Source organism: Siphateles boraxobius, unplaced genomic scaffold (genome assembly GCF_051911475.1).
Source record: "Siphateles boraxobius isolate OS27281-9 unplaced genomic scaffold, OSU_SipBor_1 86, whole genome shotgun sequence".
Taxonomy (NCBI): Eukaryota; Metazoa; Chordata; class Actinopteri; order Cypriniformes; family Leuciscidae; genus Siphateles; species Siphateles boraxobius.
In genome coordinates this window covers 5,464,376-5,484,241 of record NW_027509215.1, presented here as the reverse complement: position 1 = coordinate 5,484,241, position 19,866 = coordinate 5,464,376, and the positions used below count along the sequence as shown (strand labels likewise).

Sequence of the window (19,866 nt, the reverse complement as noted above, 5' to 3'; positions counted from 1 at the left end):
GAGGCATGGCCTCCTCGTGGGCGTGGTCGAGTGGGATACCCATTCAAGATATTTGTGCGGCTGCAGGCTGGGCCTCACCGTCCACATTTATCAGGTTTTATAACCTACAGGTCCCCTCATTGCACTCTAACATACTGTCGGTCTAACTATGCATAGGCTGGGGTGTGTACATGCTGAGCATTGTCTCCTCCCTCATAGAATCACATCTTTGCATCTGATGTGGAGGATTTTTCATACATGACAGTACATAAAAATGTGCTTGTGTGTGTCTTTGGACGCCCTTTGGGCCGTTCCACGTTGTCCCTTTATAAAGCCCGCCTTCGGCTGGCTCGTTGGATAATTACTTCGCTCAAAAGCTCAGGCACCGGCCTCCGGCTTAATAGAAGCGAAGTCAGCACGCACAGCGTTTTACATGGCGTTCCCATAGCGTAAGCATTACGCAATAGGAGAGACCTCTCGAAAGGGAACGACTCGGTTACTAACGTAACCTCGGTTCCCTGAGAGGAGGGAACGAGTATTGCGTAATCTGCCGTGCTTGTGCTTGGTCAATTTGCTTCAGTCGATTGAACCTAAAGAACTCAGACGACGGGGCGCCCAATATATAGCCCTTGGCCACGCCCATCTTGGCGGGCTCTGACGCGCGTGGACGCGAAGCACGCTCATTGGAAGCGGGTTCAGACTCGCCCCGTCATTGGTTCGTGCAAGTTGCCGCAGCACAGCCAATGACTGAGCTGCCTCGCTCATTGCTGTATGCTGTGCAGCTGCAATGCGTTTTACATAAAGACTTCAATATTTCTCGAGAAAAGGAGTTTTCCCATAGCGTAAGCATTACGCAATACTCGTTCCCTCCTCTCAGGGAACCGAGGTTACGTTAGTAACCGAGTCGTTTTACAAACTGAAAGTGGGACAGAGATCATTTCCACTGGTTTAAGGGTTGCAGTATGTTTCCGGGCTTGAGTGGCAGAGATGATGTCCCCACCTAGTGTTCACATGAATGTGATTTTATCCTTATATTAATATATAATATATATATTATGCTCCAGTATGCTCAAATGTCCTCAAATAATTATTTATCCTGCATATGAGTAAAAGCATTTAATACTACGGTATGGAGAGATGCTGGGATTGAATTTTTCACTATTTCAGATGGAACATTTTCTTTTTTCTTTTGTTTTTACAGTATTTTCACATCAATAAAGACTTAAAATACCCACTACAGCTAAGTTTGTTATCTTTTCAGGAAAGAATGATGTTTCACAGGAACGAAAGTTAAGGATGTCAATGGTCTGCTAATTTGATGTGTGAAATAATTAGAAAAAAAAAATTATGTTTGTCATTAACACAACTTGAGACAGTTTTTTACTTGGCATTTGTTGGCATTGGTAAACGATGGTCTTAGAAAATGTAAAAAAGCAAAAATTTGCAAACAGCAATGAGGAATCATTCAGTACGCAAGATATTTCTGTTCATATTTGTCTAAAGCACATAGAATTATTTGAAAAGCCTAAAATAAATCAATTAATAATGTGAACCAGAGACATCGTTTACATGCATTAATAATGAGAGTAGGACTTCATCACAGTAAGATGTTTACATGACACAAGCAGTCCTCTTCACTCCCTTTTACACTCAATTTTCATTATTCTGATTATTTGCTAGGAATCGATTTTCAATGCATTATTTATATCCCCCAATTCACGGTATAAATTAACTCACTGGCCACTGTTTTAATCTACTTTTGTCTAAAGCAAAACAGATTTTTTCCTATGGGCGTATTTGATTTTTTTTTTTTGGGAATGTTCCTAAAATGTCTTTATTTGATGTTTTCAACCATCAATATACTTCATTATATTATTGTTACGCAACGATGTCAACATGAATACAGTTTCGGTTTCTTGCCTTTTTTACTGCTAGCATGTATAGTGATGTAGAATTTGTAAAGTAAATACTGTATGTCTTCAAGATGAAGTCTTACAATAGACATTTACAGTATGTAATATGATAATAGCAGTAGAACTCTTATGGCTACAAAAAATGAAGTAGACAAAACAAGTGGCCAGTTTAGTAATGTGATAGAATGTGCTAGAAGATCTACAATTTAAATTAGCTATTTGAATATGAAAATCACGCTTTGCTTGGCATCATATTCAAATTTAATTTAATCCTTATGCTGCGGTATGCTAAAATGTCCTCAAATAATTATGTATCCTTAATTTACTACTGCATAAAGTATGAGTAAAAGCATTTAATACTAGAATTTAGGTAAACATTTTGAAAAAAGTGGGAATGCAAAATTAGAGTGTGATGATGTTAAGCCAAACAAAGATGATAGAAGTTGTGATTCAATCACAGCGGGTGAGGCTTCTTTATTAATTTAATAATCATCTGCACATTTTAAGTGATTTAGTGATTTATTTCCATTTTTATCTCACCTAGGCTACATGTTTTGATTAATTTTGATGTGAAAGTATCGTAAAGACATAATGCATGTGTCACATAGCTGTGGCTAAAGTGAAGCACATGACAAAAAGGATTCCAACAAAATAGTCATTTTAATAAATCCCCCAAAAAAACAGGAGATCGTAGGGGAATAATCAAAAAAATAAATAATTTAACATTGACGATACCGGACAAGGAACAGATTGAACCTAACTTGAAGGGAACTAATCAAGATCAGCTGAACAGAATGACTAATTAATGAGTAACACTGGGAAATCAGACATGCAAACAGGAACATAACCAACATAAACTCAACAAAAAAGAACATGATCATGATGACAACATCCAAAATGTTTTTCATTGAAAATTAGTATTTGAATATGGAAAGTACTTGTCATCACAAAAATCAGCATATAATTTTAAAGCATTCGATGTGTTTGTGAGCAAAACCCTTTAATTAAATCAAAACAAGTAAACATTTTAGACTTTTGCTTTCAGAGAATATAACCCGTTTCAGACGGAACCACCTCATTTCATGATGTTTTAATAGGAGTAAATATCATTGAATTATTTTTTATAGAACTGTAATTTGGTGCGTTCAGGTGCCATTCACCTTAGGTTTTTATTTATAATTGTTTACTTGCAGTTTCAGAAGCATTTACTAATTAGTTTAGAAATCTTGTCACATACTAAAGGAAAAAATAAAAACTAGAGATTCTACCCACCAGACTACTCCATAGGCTTAACTCAGGTACGGCTAGTTTACTAATTATTTAAAAAAAGTAATAATAAAAAAACGAATTTACTCAACCTTGTTGAGTATCTATTGACCACAGTTGTCACGCTCCAAAAAGAGGTTTAAAGAAACAAAACAACAACAAAAACACCAAGACAAGTTACTTATTTTGTGCTTGTTTTATCTTGCTTGTTTTCCTGTAGAGATCTGGCAACGGGGTTAATGATAGTTGGTGTGGATTTGAAGGAAGGGAAATAGTTTAATGTATAGTGGCTCAAAGGACTCAGAAATGGACACACAATCAATATATTATGGAAATGTATAAGGTGGGTGTGTTTTAGCTGTTCTGAAGATTTTGTTGTAAAAATGTTATGGAGTAATTTTTTAGAATAGTGCATTTTGATTTATTGTTTACTTTTGCTTTGTTAACTTACATTAAGTATTGACAATGAATGTGTTGCAATGTGGAAATATCTTTATTTTAATGAAACTTAGCTACAGTATTTGAATATGAAAATTACTTGTCTTGTCATTACAAAAACAGCATTACAGTGAGTGTGTCCGACTAGGAAGGCTGAGACTAGGAAATGTGTAGAATACTGTGAATGGCGGCTGTAGAGTTTTCTGTAGCAGATTCTGTGCTTTCTTGATGCAATTTAATGTTTAATTAAGAGAATTTGGGGTCCATTTATTGACAAAGTAAGTCACACTGAATTTCTGTAACAGAAAATGTGTGTTTGATAATCTCTTATTAGAATACATCAGCACACATTGGATCTGATATTAATCAGATATTAACAGGACGTGTGTGAGCAGTCATGGACGGGAGTCTGTTTTTGCTGCTCCTGCTGTCAGGTTGGTGTTATATTTGTTAGATGTTTTACAAGGAAGAGTGAATGTGCAATCTGTATAAAAAAGTCACTTTTGCAGGGCTCTTGAGGACTACTTCTGGTGTTTCTCGTCAGTACAACTATATAAATGTGAGAATGTCGTGGCCAGAGGCTCAGAGTTACTGCAGAGAGAAGTACACTGACCTGGCTACTGTAGACACCATGGATGATGTGAACAGGCTGGTGAATATAGTGGATGCTGGGTACAGTGAATCAGTGTGGATTGGACTGAAGAGAGGGACACAGAAACGCTGGGGTTGGTCTAATGGAGAAAACACACTCACACAGTACAGTGCCTGGAGTGCTGGAGAACCAAAGAAGGAAAAAGAATGTGGCTATTTAGCTTATGGAGTTTGGTTTAGTTACTTGTGCTCAAATGGGCTTCACTTTGTGTGCTACAGTGGTGAGTTATACATTTATACAGTGATTTTGTAACTTAACAAATATTACGTTTAGCTAAGAAGAATTGTGACCTTATTCTTATTTTGCTTTTCCTGATAGCAAGCACTGGATACGTTAGGTTAGAGATGTGGAAGAACTGGACAGATGCTCAGAGATACTGCAGACAGTATTACACAGATCTGCCCACTATCCACAACTCTGAGGAACTAAACCAGATAAAGAGTGTTGTTCCATTTAATTCATGGGTCTGGATTGGTCTGTTCCAGGACTATTGGGAATGGTCTGATAAATGGAGCTTTTTCTTTAGAAACTGGGCAGCAGGACAACCATCCCAGAGTTCAGGATCTGGTGACTGTGTCGGCATGTCAAGAAAGAATTCTGCGAAATGGGCTCAATACAGCTGTGATCTACAGCATCCTTTTATCTGCCATGGAGGTGAGTTGTTTTGTCTTTTCTTTTTTTGACAAATCAGATCACACTAGACAGAATGATTGTTGTGACAATGCAAGAAACGTCTCGGTTACGTATGTAACCCTCGTTCCCTGAGTAGGGAACGGAGACGTTTCGTCGGATGACGACGAATGGGGTTTCGCTTAGAAAGCCTATCAACTTCGAGTATTACAAAACGAGCCAATGGCAAAGAAATGGCATGGGTCTGCAGAATTTGCATAGCATATCTACGCCCTACCTCGTGGGTATAAAAGGAAGACGCTGGCAACATGCAGATATGTTTCTTCGCTGAAGAGCCAAGACTGAGCTTCAGGCGATCCCCGCGGTACAGCGGAAAGTGGCAGGAAGACGTAACATCTCCGTTCCCTACTCAGGGAACGAGGGTTACATACGTAACCGAGACGTTCCCTTTCGTTGTCACTCCTAAGTTACGTCGGATGACGACGAATGGGGTTACCAGTCTAATCACGCCACCTTCACCTGCCCTGCGTAAAACTGAGATCCCTGTCGTGAGACTGGCACGGACGAAGGACTCCTATTTAGCACAGGAATACCAAGGTACACTGGAGAGCATATCCCAGGTTTAGGGAAATATGCAATTATTGCCAACCCACAGGGGGGGGGGACTTACAGAATACACATATGATCCGACGGATGCATATGGAGAACACTGGGGTGTCCAGCCGCAGGTGGAATATTTCAACCCCAGGGGTGGCAAGGTGGCTTGCCAAGGGAAAGACACATGCTCAGAGAGGCTTACAGTGGAAATATACATGTGGGGGTCGCTCAGGGGAGGGACCATGCACACGGGAGGAACCTAGCCGACGCGCAGGCAAAGACACTGGCGCCGATGTCAGCACTGCTGGAGGAACTCAGGGCTTTCGGAGAAGCTCACCTGAGGAAAATATCGCATGTATCCAGTCCGAGGAGTGGAATGGCGAGCAAGCGAAGACACCTGAGCGGGTCCAGTACTAGCTGGTTGAAGCGAGTACATGAGAGGACACAGGCTCCACTCGGAGATTGTAGAATATGGCGAATGTGTTCGGTGTCACCCAGCCTGTAGCTCTGCAGATGTCTGTTAGCGAGGCGCCATGCGCTAGAGCCCAAGAGGACGCCACACTCCGGGTGGAGTGGGCAGTCACACCAAGGGGGCACCGTCGACCTTGCTGCTGGTAAGCCAAAGCAATGGCGTCCACTATCCAGTGAGACAACCTTTGCTTTGAAAGAGCCTTTCCCTTCAGCTTCCCACCATAACAGACAAAGAGCTGGTCTGAGGTCTTGAAACACTGCGTTCTGTCTACAGAGGCGCAGAGGGCGCGTACTGGACAGAGCAGTGCCAAGATTGGGTCTGCCTCCTCCAGGGGCAGCGCTTGCAGGTTCACCACCTGGTCCCGGAAGGGAGTGGTAGGAACCTTGGGCACATATCCAGGCCGGGGTCTCAGGATCACGTGAGAGTAAGCCGGCCCGAATACCAGGCACGCTTCGTCAACGGAGAATGCGTGTAGGTCCTCTACCCTCTTGATGGAGGCCAGTGCAACCAGGAGCGCTGTCTTCATTGACAGGAACTTAAGCTCCACTGATTGCAGAGGCTCAAAGGGAGCACTCCGCAGGGCAGTTAGCACCACTGCGAGGTCCCAAGAGGGAACGAGAGCAGGGCGAGGAGGATTCAGTCTCCTCGCTCCTCTCAGGAACCTGACGATCAGGTCGTGCCTCCACAAAGACTTACCTTCAACAAAGTCGTGCTGTACGGCAATGGCGGTGACAGACTTTTAGGGTGGAGGGAGACAGCCTTCGCTCCAATCCATCTTGCAGGAAGGAAAGCACGACACTGATCGAACACTACACAATATTAATACAGAGTTATTGGAATGGGGAAAAACTACACCAACTCACAGTAATTATTTCCAACCAAGAATAAAGAAAACCAAGACAGGGGATAGAAGCAGCAACTGTGGTGCAATCAAAGGAAAGAAAAAAAAGGAAGAATAAAATCTTCAGTATCCAAAGATGCCCCATAAACTACACTCATAAATTAAAAACAAAAATACCACAAGGTTTTACTCTTACTTAGTGTGCCCAATGCATACCATCACTGACTGCAGGATGCACAATGTACAGTATATCACGTGATATTCTTATCTTTCCTTTCATTCCCTCCCCGTTGTATACATATATATGCGGAATTGGTTAGGTAACACACAGGACATACAGTATGTGAAAATACAATATGAAGGTTTTACCAACCCTATACATAGTCAAAGGCTACCAGTAGCCTAGTCAAATTTCCAGCGATTGGGAAAGAAGCTGTTATGACGTCATCGCATTCAACAATAATTTATGGAGTAGAACCAATGGCGCAGGGCTAAGAAAGTGAAAGTAAAAGCAAGGAGAGAGGAAAAATAAACAGACAGACATAAAACTGAACCAGTCTGTAAGGGGTTTTACAGTCAAAGACCCAGAACCAGATATGATGAATGAAGACCCGGATTCAGAATTATAATAAATTAAAGAAAAGTTTTAGTTTGCAGTTTCATCAGCAGAAGTCCGCTTCAAGACTCACAGTCAGTCAGTCATCCTCATTTATATAGCGCTTTTAACAATGTAGACAGCTTTTAAGGTAACAGAGATTGGTTTGGTTTTATAGTGGTTCTTGAAAAATGTTTTTTCCAGCTAAAGTTAGTTTTGATTGATTCACTTCCGTCTAAATGATCATTTGTTATTAAATTAGGGGCCGCTAAGACGACACCGTTCTCTCTAAACAGACTTTAAGCGTGAACCTGTGATAGACGCTGATGGCGTTCACATGCGCATTAAGAATTGATTCTATAGTTATGTGCGTTTGAATATATGTGCGCAGGTTTGTAATTCCTTACAAACCATGCCTAAACAAACTACTTGTCTTGTCTACAAATTTTGATGCAGAATTTGATTTTATCTTATCACTTTGGCTAGGTAGGAGTTCTCACACAGGAGTTCGTTGGCCGCCCCGCTTACAAATACAAAGATCACAGCATTTATACCCAACACCAAGCTCTAAGCTACGTCCTTACTTCAGGTTGCAGTTTCTGATTGGCTAAGAAATAGATATTTTTTTGTCATTTTCCACACATATACAGATAGACGGAAGCATATCTCCATCGATTAGGCAGCTGACACTCGGACCCTAAAGTTAGGCACGTAGTGACCTTCCGGGTCTCAGATTTGGGTTTCTGGGCGCCAGCATGTCCAGAACAACAACTCAGTCAATCTCCAATAATGCCAATGGTTCCTTAACTTGTAACCAAGAAGAATAACACACTGTAGCAAGGTTAGATGGTGTGGAAAGAAGGATGTGGGAACCGGCGAACGTTCAACACTTTTAATAATAAAAAATTAAACAAATACAAAAATGAAAGTAAAGACGGCACACGGTTCCTTCACGGTTGACAGCCGCCACATGTAGTAACACAAAACATTAAATAAAATAGTCCATGCCTAGCCTCTCTCGATCTCCACTGTCGTCGCTTCTCCTTTATGCTTCCGCTCCTCCGTGAGAGATTCGAAATGGCCTATAAATCGTTCCCTTAATGCGATGCATTTTTTTATTTGATTGGTGCAATTCAGCATGCTTTTTATTCTGAGTCTGAAGATGTAATGTTTTTTTACCCTGATATTTACAGTCATGTTCCTCATTTCCATTTGCTAAAGGGCCTAAGTCTCCTTACCGCTCCTTCCTCTATGTGAATGAAAGCAAGACATGGCAAGATGCTCAGAGTTACTGCAGAGCGAGATTCACTGATCTGGCCACTGCTGACAACATGATCGACGTGAGTTTACTGGTAAATACAGTGGATGCTGGATACAGTGGTTCAGTATGGATAGGTCTCCACAATGGAACAGAGTATCACTGGGTCTGGTCTATGGGCTCACTGTCCCAGTACAGTAACTGGAATCCAGGAGAACCAAACGGTGATGGGGAGTGTGTGAGGAGTTTTAATGGAAGCTGGTACGATGAGAGCTGCAGCACCGTTCTCCCGGTTGTGTGTTTCAATGGTGAGTCCTCAAATCTGGTTCATTTTCCTCAAACTTTAGCTGATCCTGGACTAAGGGCTGGTCTTTATCTGGTGTTTCTGAACAGACAGCACTGGTTTTATCATCACTGAGACTGCTATGACATGGAGAGATGCTCAGAGTTACTGCAGAAAACAACACACTGATTTGGCGAGTATCAGCAGCGCTGAGCAACAGAATCTGATCAGTAATAATGAATCATCGCTCTGGATTGGTCTGTTCCTGGACTCTTGGGAATGGTCTGATCGGTGGAATCTCAGTTTCAGAAACTGGGCAGCAGGACAACCATCCCAGAGTTCAGGATCTGGTGACTGTGTCGGCATGTCAACAACCAATTCTGGGAAATGGGCTCAATACAGCTGTGATCTACAGCATCCTTTTATCTGCCATGGAGGTGAGTTTTTCCATGTTAACAGACTCAAATGATACAAACAAGAGGATTGCATGTTTTCAGTTATTGATGTATGTTCTATGTTGAGGATGACTTTAACACTGTATTTCTCAGATGACAAGTTAATTAAAAAGCAAATTGTCAGACTGAAATTGTCCTGTAATGGAGAATGTACATTGAATGATCCTTCACGACAGACTGCCATTCTGAATGAGGTTTGTATCTGGCCTAAACACTGTGTTCATTTTCATGGTCATATGGTTCAAAAACACAATTTTTATTCACTGGGTGAAACGTTTTAAGAATACATTATAGCCAACTGTAAGACTTTAGAAATTAGAAAATGCAGGTTGAGGAATGACCACTCGCTGAGAAGACAAAGGACCTTTCTGGAAATTAACATTTGAACAGTCTCTTGTGAAGTTAGCATCACCATTTGAGACGCAAGTCTCACCTCAGAATACATTTCTTTTCCGCTTTGCCCACTCCCTCTCTCTCATGCTGAGAACACCTGAAATTCACCCAAAAATTTATATGGTTTAAATATGAATTATTATCATACAGTTTTATACATGTTTGGTATCATTTGAAATGACTCAGTGCGACTGGTACACATGTCTGATTCCCAAAGAAGTAAACCATAAAGTAATAAAGTTCTTAAGAGTTTAGAAATATCTTGCACACATAGGATGGTGTGTCTAGAAGGTAATTCCATGTGACATAAATTTCTGTCTTGGTCTGGGTATATAATGAATTGCAACAAGAGGATCAGGGCGATTTGTAACTCAAATTAGCCTGTGATGCGGAGTCCATGCAAAACACTTCACATGTATTTTATAAATGTCAAGCTTTGCATCTTCTCTCTTTATTCCAGAACATTTCATGTTTTGTATCTATTATCTTTGAACTGATTATGAAATTGGCATGATACATTTTTCTGACATAATAAATTGTAAACATTTGATTTTATTCTAACTGACTGACATTATTTTCAGTAAAGAGTTAAAAAGAATAGTCAAACATTCGCTCACATTTAATGATGCACAGATATCATTAAAACCTTTTCATTTATGGAGTCAGATGAAATAACGAGATGGTACATATGAAAAAATGTATTTCATTTATTTAAATTACTTTGCCACACGGAAAGACAGTAACACGCAGAGACCTTCACCCGTTCTATCAGAAAACCTCCATTGGGCCGACGGGCTTACAAACCAACCAACCATCTTTCATAGCATCAATATTCTTGCTGCTGTTGATGTTTTATTTTTATTCTTTCTTGCTGGTCTTCCAGATCTGTGAAAAGCTGAAGATCATGGGGCTGGAAAGTGACAGCAAAATAAACTGGAGAAAAGGGGAAGGTGAAGAGGTTTTTCATCAGGAGATCAACCATATGGCCTATTCAAATAATCGATGTGATAAACCGTAATTATCAATGTGCTTTTTTAAAGTAAACTTTAAAACTGATTCAGAGAATATCAAGTATATATCAATATCAACTATATTTTTAAGAGGGAAATGGGAAGTTGTAGTAGTAGTAGTGGTAGTAGTACTAGGCCTAGTAATATGCATTATTTAAAAGTCAAGTAAGGACATGTTAAATTTTATATTTATTGGAATTGATTGTGAATTAATTTTAATTAGAAGACAGTAACTAAATCAGTTAAATGGAACAGATTACATTCTTGCAGGATTAAATGTTTTCTATGCTAAATTTAGCTATGGTTTATTAATGTAAATGCATTTTAGAATAAAATCCACAAATATGTTTGTAAAATTGACATTAATGGTAAACTTCAGTATAAAACTGTCTAGAGTACTGTATTCGAAGGGGGTTTGAGATATATGTAAGTCTATTTGATATGTGATGTATGCTTATTTCATTCTCATAATAAATTTGATGAAAATATAAATAGAATCATCCTGTCCATATTGTTTTCATTTTCAAGTGATAACTATAGATCCGTCAAAACCTTTTTTCTTTTAAAACTGACTAATAGCCAGTTTTAAAAGAAACTGAAAACCTAACCATAAAAGAAACTGAACCTCTATTAATTCATTAGCATGGGAATAGTAACTCTTTCACTCTTTTTCTCTGTATTCTGCAAATACTAATAAAATAAATGTAGATAATAAAATCAGTACAGTAGCTTATTATTTACCCATTAGAAATAACTCATTATTCAGGACATTTTCACTTCCAAACAAGCAATAATACTATGTTAAGATTGTGTGGCCCCTTTCTACAGAAAAAGTAATAATAACTATTATGAGTTGTACTCCTTGTAATCATGATAATCTTCACACTTGATGGTATCAAAATATCTTGATGAGCTTATTAGCATAAAATCAGAAAATGGGGCCAGTTGCATAAACAAAGCCATTGTGTAAAGAATGTGTCTTAAGAACTAGTATGACCAACTAGAAGTTAGTCAGGGATAATCAGTCTTACTTTTCAGTGACAAATTAGACCAATCTAAGATTTAATATTTGGCTTAAATTATTTTTATGATGTTAGACCTGCATTTAATGATAGATGATGATTAATGATAAAAGCATTTAATGCTATAATGTTCTTTTAGAAAAAGGCAAACTTTTTTTTACTATCAGAGAATAAGACTTTCAATGGATTTAAGGTCTGGAGGTGTTAATTAATGTGTGGAAATGATTCTTCAATGTTAACTCTAAAATTTTAAAAGTTTAATACAATTAATTTATACAAATTACTAATTTGTATGATTGGTTTGGTATTTAGGAAATTTGCACCATGTGCATTCAATACACTTTTTGATTCAGAAAATAAGTTCAAATATGGTTATAGTTAGGTTTAGGGATAGGTTTTGGCTTAAAAATCATCAATCTGTATTTATTTAAAACAGAATCAACCGACCAATACCCTTTTATTGTAAATCAATTCAGATAGATGCATTTTTCTGAAATTCAGCCTTTCTCAGCCTAACCCTACAGCTAACGCCAAACTTTATCTTAAAGGAGCTATATGTATGAATATTCATGTGTAGACTTGGAATTGAGCCTTTTCCCCGTTATTATTTGATTCATGGGACCGGACACCAGTTATCTTGCCAAGAATTTTTTTTTCATATATTTCAGGAGAGAAACTTAAGTTGTTATATTCATGCCAGGTCTATGCGTTTCTGTGTTTCATCTTAAATACACAACTGAGCGACTTTCAACTTCCTTGTAAGGTAGGAAAAACATTTTGCTCATGTTTAAAAATGAAATGTATACCTAATGCACATGGTACAATCCACTTTCCACATTAAAAAACTATTTCTCAGTGTACCGTATACATTAATGATATACGGTACATTTGCATCAGTTGAAATATTCCTTTTCTTGCAAAGAGCATGCCAACTGTACGAATATGAAGAATCATCATCATTGTGTAACCCGGGTTAAAAATTCATAAGGTTATAAGTGATGTTTGTAATAGGTCTATCATCTAATAATTAGAGCATATAAATAGTTTGATTAAAAAGGTTGAAATATATTCAAAAAGAAAAGTTATAATAAAAATATTAAAAGCAGTTTTAAAATTGTTATATGTTTATTGTTTTAGGTAAGAGATAATGTATTTCTGAAAACTGTCTAAACCAGCATTTATGGGGTTAAGAGCAGGTGGGTGGAGTCAGCGCAACGAGTTGAAAGAAAGAAGGAAAAAGTACGAGAGAGTGAAGCAAACGAGTGAGCGTGACAGAGATTTTCTGAGTTAATTTGTGAATTAGTAGTGCACAACCCAGTGTATAACTTGTGGCTTAGTATTGTTTGCACAACAACCAGTGAGAAGAGTGACAAGCTGTATATTGAGAAACGGGAGGAATTTCTACACAAAGTTCATCGACTGTTTACTTTTGTGCTACTGCTAATGCTAACGTATAGGTTGTATAAGTATAGGTTGGAGTCCGTTCATTACAAGTGAAGGACATTTTCTAGTTAAAATTTGAGTCCCTCCGTTGAACATTTCGAGGGGTTTATCTGCTGTTTTCGACCTGAAGACAGGGAAGATATTCAGACGGAGTTTGGAGCAACCTAGATTTCTCTCGTCTCTACTGGAGACGTGGAGGAGAAAAGAGAAACCACCGGAGTTTGTGTGGGAATGTTGATCGGATGCTGAGTCTGCTCTGGTGATTACTGGTAAAGACGGGATAGAAACACTAACTCAAGGTATCTTTCATTTTGTTGGCTCGCTGACGATTGAAGGGGCCATTATGTTTTGGGCCACAACGAACACAAGCAACACATCAGGCCTGCTACGGTGTTTTAGTTTTTAGTTAGATTGTGTTAAGGTTCATGTCAACCACAGCCTTCTCCATTAATCTTTGGAAGGTGGCTGGGGCTCCAGTTATCCCCTGCGGCATCCTCTCAAACTGGAAGAAACCCAGTGGGCAGATGAATGCCGTCTTTTCCTTATCTTCCTCGGCCGTGGCGATTTGGTCAAGGACTCATTTTGGACCAAGATTATGAAATGGTTGATGTTCACCTCTTCGCTGGGCACCACCGTGGGCTGAACTAACACACCCGATGGGAGTGGAGCTACAGGAGATGAGTCAACCATCAGGATTTCTTTGTCAACCTGGAGCTTATACTCAACTTTGCAGACTGCAGTACAGTCACCACCAGGGGGCAGAGTCAGTGGGCCAGGGCCTTGCCATAACACACAACCAATATCACCCTCCTCCTCCAGGGCTGTGGCCATGCCAGGCGCTGTTAGCTTGTTGTCACTGTAACAGGCTTATATCCCCAGTGTCTGGGTGATGTCAATGCCATTGTCCTTACACTGCTGTACAAGACGTCGGATGTGACTGGCATTGGTCCCCACAATGATAGGAGTCTGGTCTGCAGTTCGGGGCTGGGGGCAGATAAGAGCGAGAACTGTCACCGTCTGGTCGGCACCTGCAACCTTTGCTGGATACTCAATGTCGACCACTACATACCCACGGTATGGATAACCGATCTCAGATTCACTTAGTCCCCACAGGGCTAAACCAGACACGGGGCGAATTGGGACATCAGACAGGTAAGTTTGATACCAAGACTCAAAGATAATGGTCAGATAGTAACCTGAGAGCCACTATCAAGCAAGGCATCACAGCAATGTCCATTTACTTTCACAGGTACTATGCTGGGTGGACGAATCAAGCCTTCAGGGATGTCAGCCGGCTCTGATGAGGTAACAGCACTTTTCTTGACCCCACAGTTAACTTAATTGGGGGTGGCATCCCCAGACTGCGGTCTGTCTTTTGTCAACTTCAAAGCATGAATTTAACTTTCTGATAACCTTGGCTTGATTCTCAGGGTTTCCGCACTTTGTAGCAAAATGTCCGCTCTCACCACACCTATAGCAGAAATTCTCTTCTGACCTTTTCGGTGCTCCCTTGGGGGAGTTGGGGACCTGTTTAGAAGCCTCCATGGTTGAAACAGCAACTGCAGCATCTTGCTCAGGCATCTTGTTGCTAGTTTTCTGTTTTAGTCGTTTCAGTTGTTTTTTCAAGGCAGCCAGCTCAGCATCTTGCCGGTTCTCAGAGCCAGGCGGTGCACTAATGGTTTTAACCTCCATGTAATCATCTTTGACATGAGTGGATTTGGTCACTACTGATGCAACAATTACTTTTAGCTCTTTTATTTCAGCCTTTAAGTTCTGGATCTCAGCTTGCCATGTATCCACTTCTGTATTAGCATGCACTTGATGTACTGAGGCACTGAGCTTCTTTCTAGAAGTTTCGTACTCTTCCTCAGCACGAATCTCAGTCAACAGCTGTAGAAAGTTTGGGGGTGCAGCCTTCCTTTCTCTCAAGCGCAGCTGGATCAGCATCAGGTCTGAGGCGATAGCACCCCTTAGCAGTTGCTCCAGTCGGGCTTGATCCTTGCCGCTAGCAGGGAGGCCACCTCTTTGAATCACCTTAGCTAGAGACCTCTCTAGACGTCGAAGGAAATCTGATAGTTTCTCTCCTTTTTGCTGTTGCATCAATCGGAAAGCAAAGTACAGATCATCACCGGACTCAGCACTTCCAAAAGCACTTTCAAGGGCTTCCAAGCACTCTTTTGGGCTGGCGTCAGGATTGGCGTGCCGCACTGCTTTCACAAGTGCAGGCCCCTTTAAACTTCCAAAAATTCTGCGTCTTTTTTCTCTATCGGAGCATTCAGTCTCCTCCACCATAAGCAATGCTTGCTCTAGCCAATGATCAAATGGTTCCTCACCTAGAGGCGTGGGTAGGGCTCCCGAGAACATGCGTAGTTGACCATAACTCCCACCATCAACTGGTTTGGCTGTCTTTTCCAACAAATCTCCGACAGCGCGAAGGTTGAATTCAGTGGAGCTAGTGGGCGGGGGTGTACTGGGGAATAATGATTTGACGTCCTCCAGGTTTTCCCTTCAGCCTGCAACAACCCTTTTAGTTTACTATTAACCCTCTGGGGACGGATTGGGCGGTACCGCCCAAAATGGCATACTTTTACAAATGTGTAATTATCTTAAAAACTATTAATGAAAGGGAGGCGCGGTCTTTTTTGGCGTCTTCCTCAGATTCCGCTGAAAACTGTGATAACTTACCCGGCTTGTATACACACTTCCTTGTTGCGAAATACCACTTCGTCAAAGGCCAATGAAATCGATGTAGTTTGGCAGATACACGAGCAACAACCAATGGAAAAATTGCCGATGGAGGAATATTTTTCTTACCCAATCAGAGGAAGGTTACCATGACGTATTCTAGCAAATCGGAGGACTCTGTAGCCCCGCAAGGGTAGTAACATGATGCAAACAGCGTCGAGAGTGGAGGAGACGACAGAAAGCGAACGGACGCATCGAGTATGAACAAGGCTTTACGGAGCGAGAGCACGCAGAGATATGAGAGAGAGAGACCGAACAATTATAATATATATACATACAAATACAATTATAGCATTATTTATTGTTTTAGCACTTTTATGATGGCAAGCAGTAAACGATTTACGGTGGAACAAGCTCTGGAACAATTTCTGGAGAGTGACGAGGAGAAAACATTGCTTAGAAAATTCTAAGCATTCCTAAGAAAAACGCCTGGGACTATTTGTAAATAAAGTTACATTTTTCATTGTTCTTTACACATTTTATTTAACAATTACACATGTCTGTCAAGCAAAGGCTTTGACAAATATATTTTTTGTTCAAAAACTGTTCACTATTGTTGTGTGATTTTCAGAAATAAATGCCAAAAATCGAATTTCCGTTTTTGAAATTCTGTAGTTTATTGTACATTTTCACTCATACTTCCTTTATAAACATATTAAATGCGTGCTTATGTTACCTTAGGGTCTTCTGAATTCATAGATACCAAACACATAGTGTTCCACCTCCATTACATATAGTTTATAAGCCCAAATGTAAAAATAGAGAAAACGGACCAAATAGGTCTTAGTTCTCTGAGGGTTAAACTCTTCAGCAGCTGCCTGTGCCCTTCCTATGATGATAACAGGCAACGGCTCTCCACCATCAATAGGCATAACTTCAGGTTGAACACTCTCCTCTTGCACAGTCTCTTTACTCTCACACAAAACCATCCGTTGGTTTAGTCTTGCACTGAAGTTTCTCCCACGGACACGCACCCGTCCTAAAGACTCGATAGTTCCCAGTGTTTCTTCCACTTCACTGATCTCTACATCTTCTGGGACGATGGTCATAAGTGCATGCGTCTCATCCAAACCCTCACCACGGCACCAGCATTTTAACTCTGACACTAGTTCAGTTTTTTCCATGTTAATACTGTTTGTAAATTAGCTTAGTAACTTTAATTAGTCACTTTACCTTTTAACTCTATTATTTATTTATTTTTTCACTGAAAAATCCAAGACTATCCCAGCGGTGCCTCCATTTTATGTAGCGCTCCCCTCAGTATGTATATTGATGAGGGCAGGGCTTTTGTGTCATGATTCTGCCCTCGTGTCCTTGATTTTCTCTAGTCTTGAGGCAGGATCATGACAGAATCATGTTTTTGTGTGCAAGCACATGGTCTTGTGTTTTGAGCCATGTGCTTGTGTTGTCTCGTTATGTTACCCCGCCCCCTTGTTATCCTCGTCTCGTCATTATTGTCTAGTCTGTTTCACCTGTCCTTGTCTAGTCAGCTTCACCTGTCTTTGTCATTAGTGTCTCCCTATTTAATCCCCTTGTGTTTGCTGTCCTGTGTCGGTACATTGTCTAACTTTGCGTGTTAATCCCTGTGAGTATATTGTCTGAAGACCTGTTTAATCAGTATTGTGAGTTTGTTTCCTGTCAAGTCAGAGTCTTTGTTTGTCATCGTGTCTTAGTCTTGTTATACTCTGCTCCAGTCCTGTTTTACCCCCTCGTGGGTTTTGTTTTCTGTTTTGGTCCAAAATAAATCATTTGAGTGTCATCTGCTGTCTGCGCCTGGGTTCTCCTTCCATCCTCATGACAGAATGTACCGACCAGAAAAGAACCCAGCAGACGTTCAGTCCTTCTCCGCTGATCTTCAGCCTTCTGACCCGGAACTGTGGTGGCGCGTGGCTATCTCTGACAGTTCCAATGGCAAGCTTCCTTTCCCTCCCCAGGGTGAGTTGACCCTGAAGAGGTACGCCCAGGTTGTTGAGGAGAGGAGGTTCTTCCTGCCGGAGACCCTGGTCAACCGCTACCTCGTCGCGGGTCTCAAAGTCCTCCCTCCCCTTGCTGAACGAGAGAGTTTGGTCCGCCGTCCGTTTCGCAACATGGTGGACTACTTGTCTCGGAAGGAGCAGCCAGGTCCCCCTGGTTTTTCACCTCCTGCCACACTTCCAGTCATCCCTGAGGGTCGCATGTTAGCCGTCGTGACACAGGAGGACCAAGCGTCTTCCACCCTGACTCCCGATCCATCACCCGTGTCCGTCAGCCCCCGTGGAAAGCGTGGAAGACGTTTGTCGTGGGAGTCAGCGTCTGAGTCGTCCTCCACGGAATCCCCCTTGCCTGCGGTGGAGTCGCCAGCACCTGCTTCGTCTCCCTCTTCGCCCCCCTTACCGGTCTCAAGCCTGGCTACGGACTCAGCTCCGCGACCCAGAAGGAAGAAGAGGAGGAAGGGAGCCTCTTGTCCTCCGTCTCTGTCTCCCCCTGAGTCCGCGATCGCTGCCCCAGAGCCCGCTACTTCAAGCGCCGTCAATGAGCCCGCTACTTCAAGCGCCGTCAATGAGCCCGCAACTTCAAGCGCCGTCCATGAGCCCGCTCCAGCAAGCGCCGTCCATGAGCCCGCTCCAGCAAGCGCCGTCCATGAGCCCGCTCCAGCAAGCGCCGTCCATGAGCCCGCTCCAGCAAGCGCCGTCCATGAGCCCGCTCCAGCAAGCGCCGTCCATGAGCCCGCTCCAGCAAGCGCCGTCCATGAGCCCGCTCCAGCAAGCGCCGTCCATGAGCCCGCTCCAGCAAGCGCCGTCCATGAGCCCGCTCCAGCTAGCGCCGTCCATGAGCCCGCTCCAGCTAGCGCCGTCCATGAGCCCGCTCCAGCTAGCGCCGTCCATGAGCCCGCTCCAGCTAGCGCCGTCCATGAGCCCGCTCCAGCTAGCGCCGTCCCAGAATCTACTGAGAGACTTGCGGCCGATCTAGCCGCAAAAGAGGTTCTGAAATCGGTTTCTGCTCGTCAGGAGATGCCCATCTTCCTTGCTGCCAAGACCCTCTCTGATTATTTGTCTTGTCTAGCTAAAATCCTCGAAGTCCCTGTTTGTCCTGTCTTGTCTCCAGCCCCCGAGCCTGCCGCTGTGATCGCTGCACCCAGTCCTGCCCCTTCGCCTGCTATGTCTCCCGTCAGGAGTCCCGTTTCCTCACCCTCTGTCTCTGAATCTGTTGCTGCTACCACTGAAGCAGTATCCCAGTCTGTCTCCACTAATTCCCGGACTGTTTCTCCGTTCGTCCCTGTCTCCACCAGCCCCCGGACTGTTTCTCCGTTCGTCCCTGTCTCCACCAGCCCCCGGACTGTTTCTCCGTTCGTCCCTGTCTCCACCAGCCCCGGGACTGTTTCCCCGTTTGTCCCTGTTACCACTAGTCCCCGGACTGTTTCCCCGTTTGTCCCTGTTACCACTAGTCCCCGGACTGTTTCCCCGTTTGTCCCTGTCACCACTAGTTCCCGGACTGTTTTCCCTGTCGCCACTAAACCCCGTACTGTTTTGTCCAAGTCCCCCCCTCGTGTGTCCCCCTCCAAGCCAGCCCGGATTCCTCGTTCCTCATCCCGTGGACCGAAGACCCTCAGCACACCCATTCACCCTGGACCACCCCCCATGAACTCTGTGTTTCCTCCACCACCTCTTCCTTGTTTTTTATTTTTAATGTTTCATCCTAACCCGGTTGTTGTGTTTTCGTGTTTGCCGTTACTGTTATTTGTCATGTTTTGTTGGTTTGTGTCGATGTCTCAGTCTGTCATGTCCTGTGTTTGATGTCCCCTTGAGGAGCGTCTGGTAGCCGCTCCTTAAGGTGGGGGTTCTGTCATGATTCTGCCCTCGTGTCCTTGATTTTCTCTAGTCTTGAGGCAGGATCA

At 42.2% G+C, this 19,866-nt stretch overlaps 1 protein-coding gene across 2 annotated transcripts; it reads left to right on the top strand.

Moving 5' to 3' along the window:
* Positions 1–3,732: 3,732 nt before the first annotated feature.
* Positions 3,733–11,279, top strand: LOC143731093 (macrophage mannose receptor 1-like). 2 transcript variants are annotated; one of them, XM_077221755.1, is made up of 7 exons: positions 3,739–4,030; positions 4,106–4,468; positions 4,567–4,902; positions 8,605–8,949; positions 9,035–9,361; positions 9,473–9,573; positions 10,656–11,279. In XM_077221755.1, exons 1-7 carry the CDS (start codon positions 3,994–3,996, stop codon positions 10,788–10,790), a joined length of 1,644 nt encoding a protein of 547 aa, XP_077077870.1. In that variant the 5' UTR covers positions 3,739–3,993; the 3' UTR covers positions 10,791–11,279. The 2 variants fall into 2 exon arrangements, with proteins under 2 accessions (XP_077077871.1, XP_077077870.1); XM_077221756.1 differs by lacking the exon at positions 9,473–9,573 and having other exon boundaries at positions 3,733–4,030.
* Positions 11,280–19,866: the final 8,587 nt, after the last annotated feature.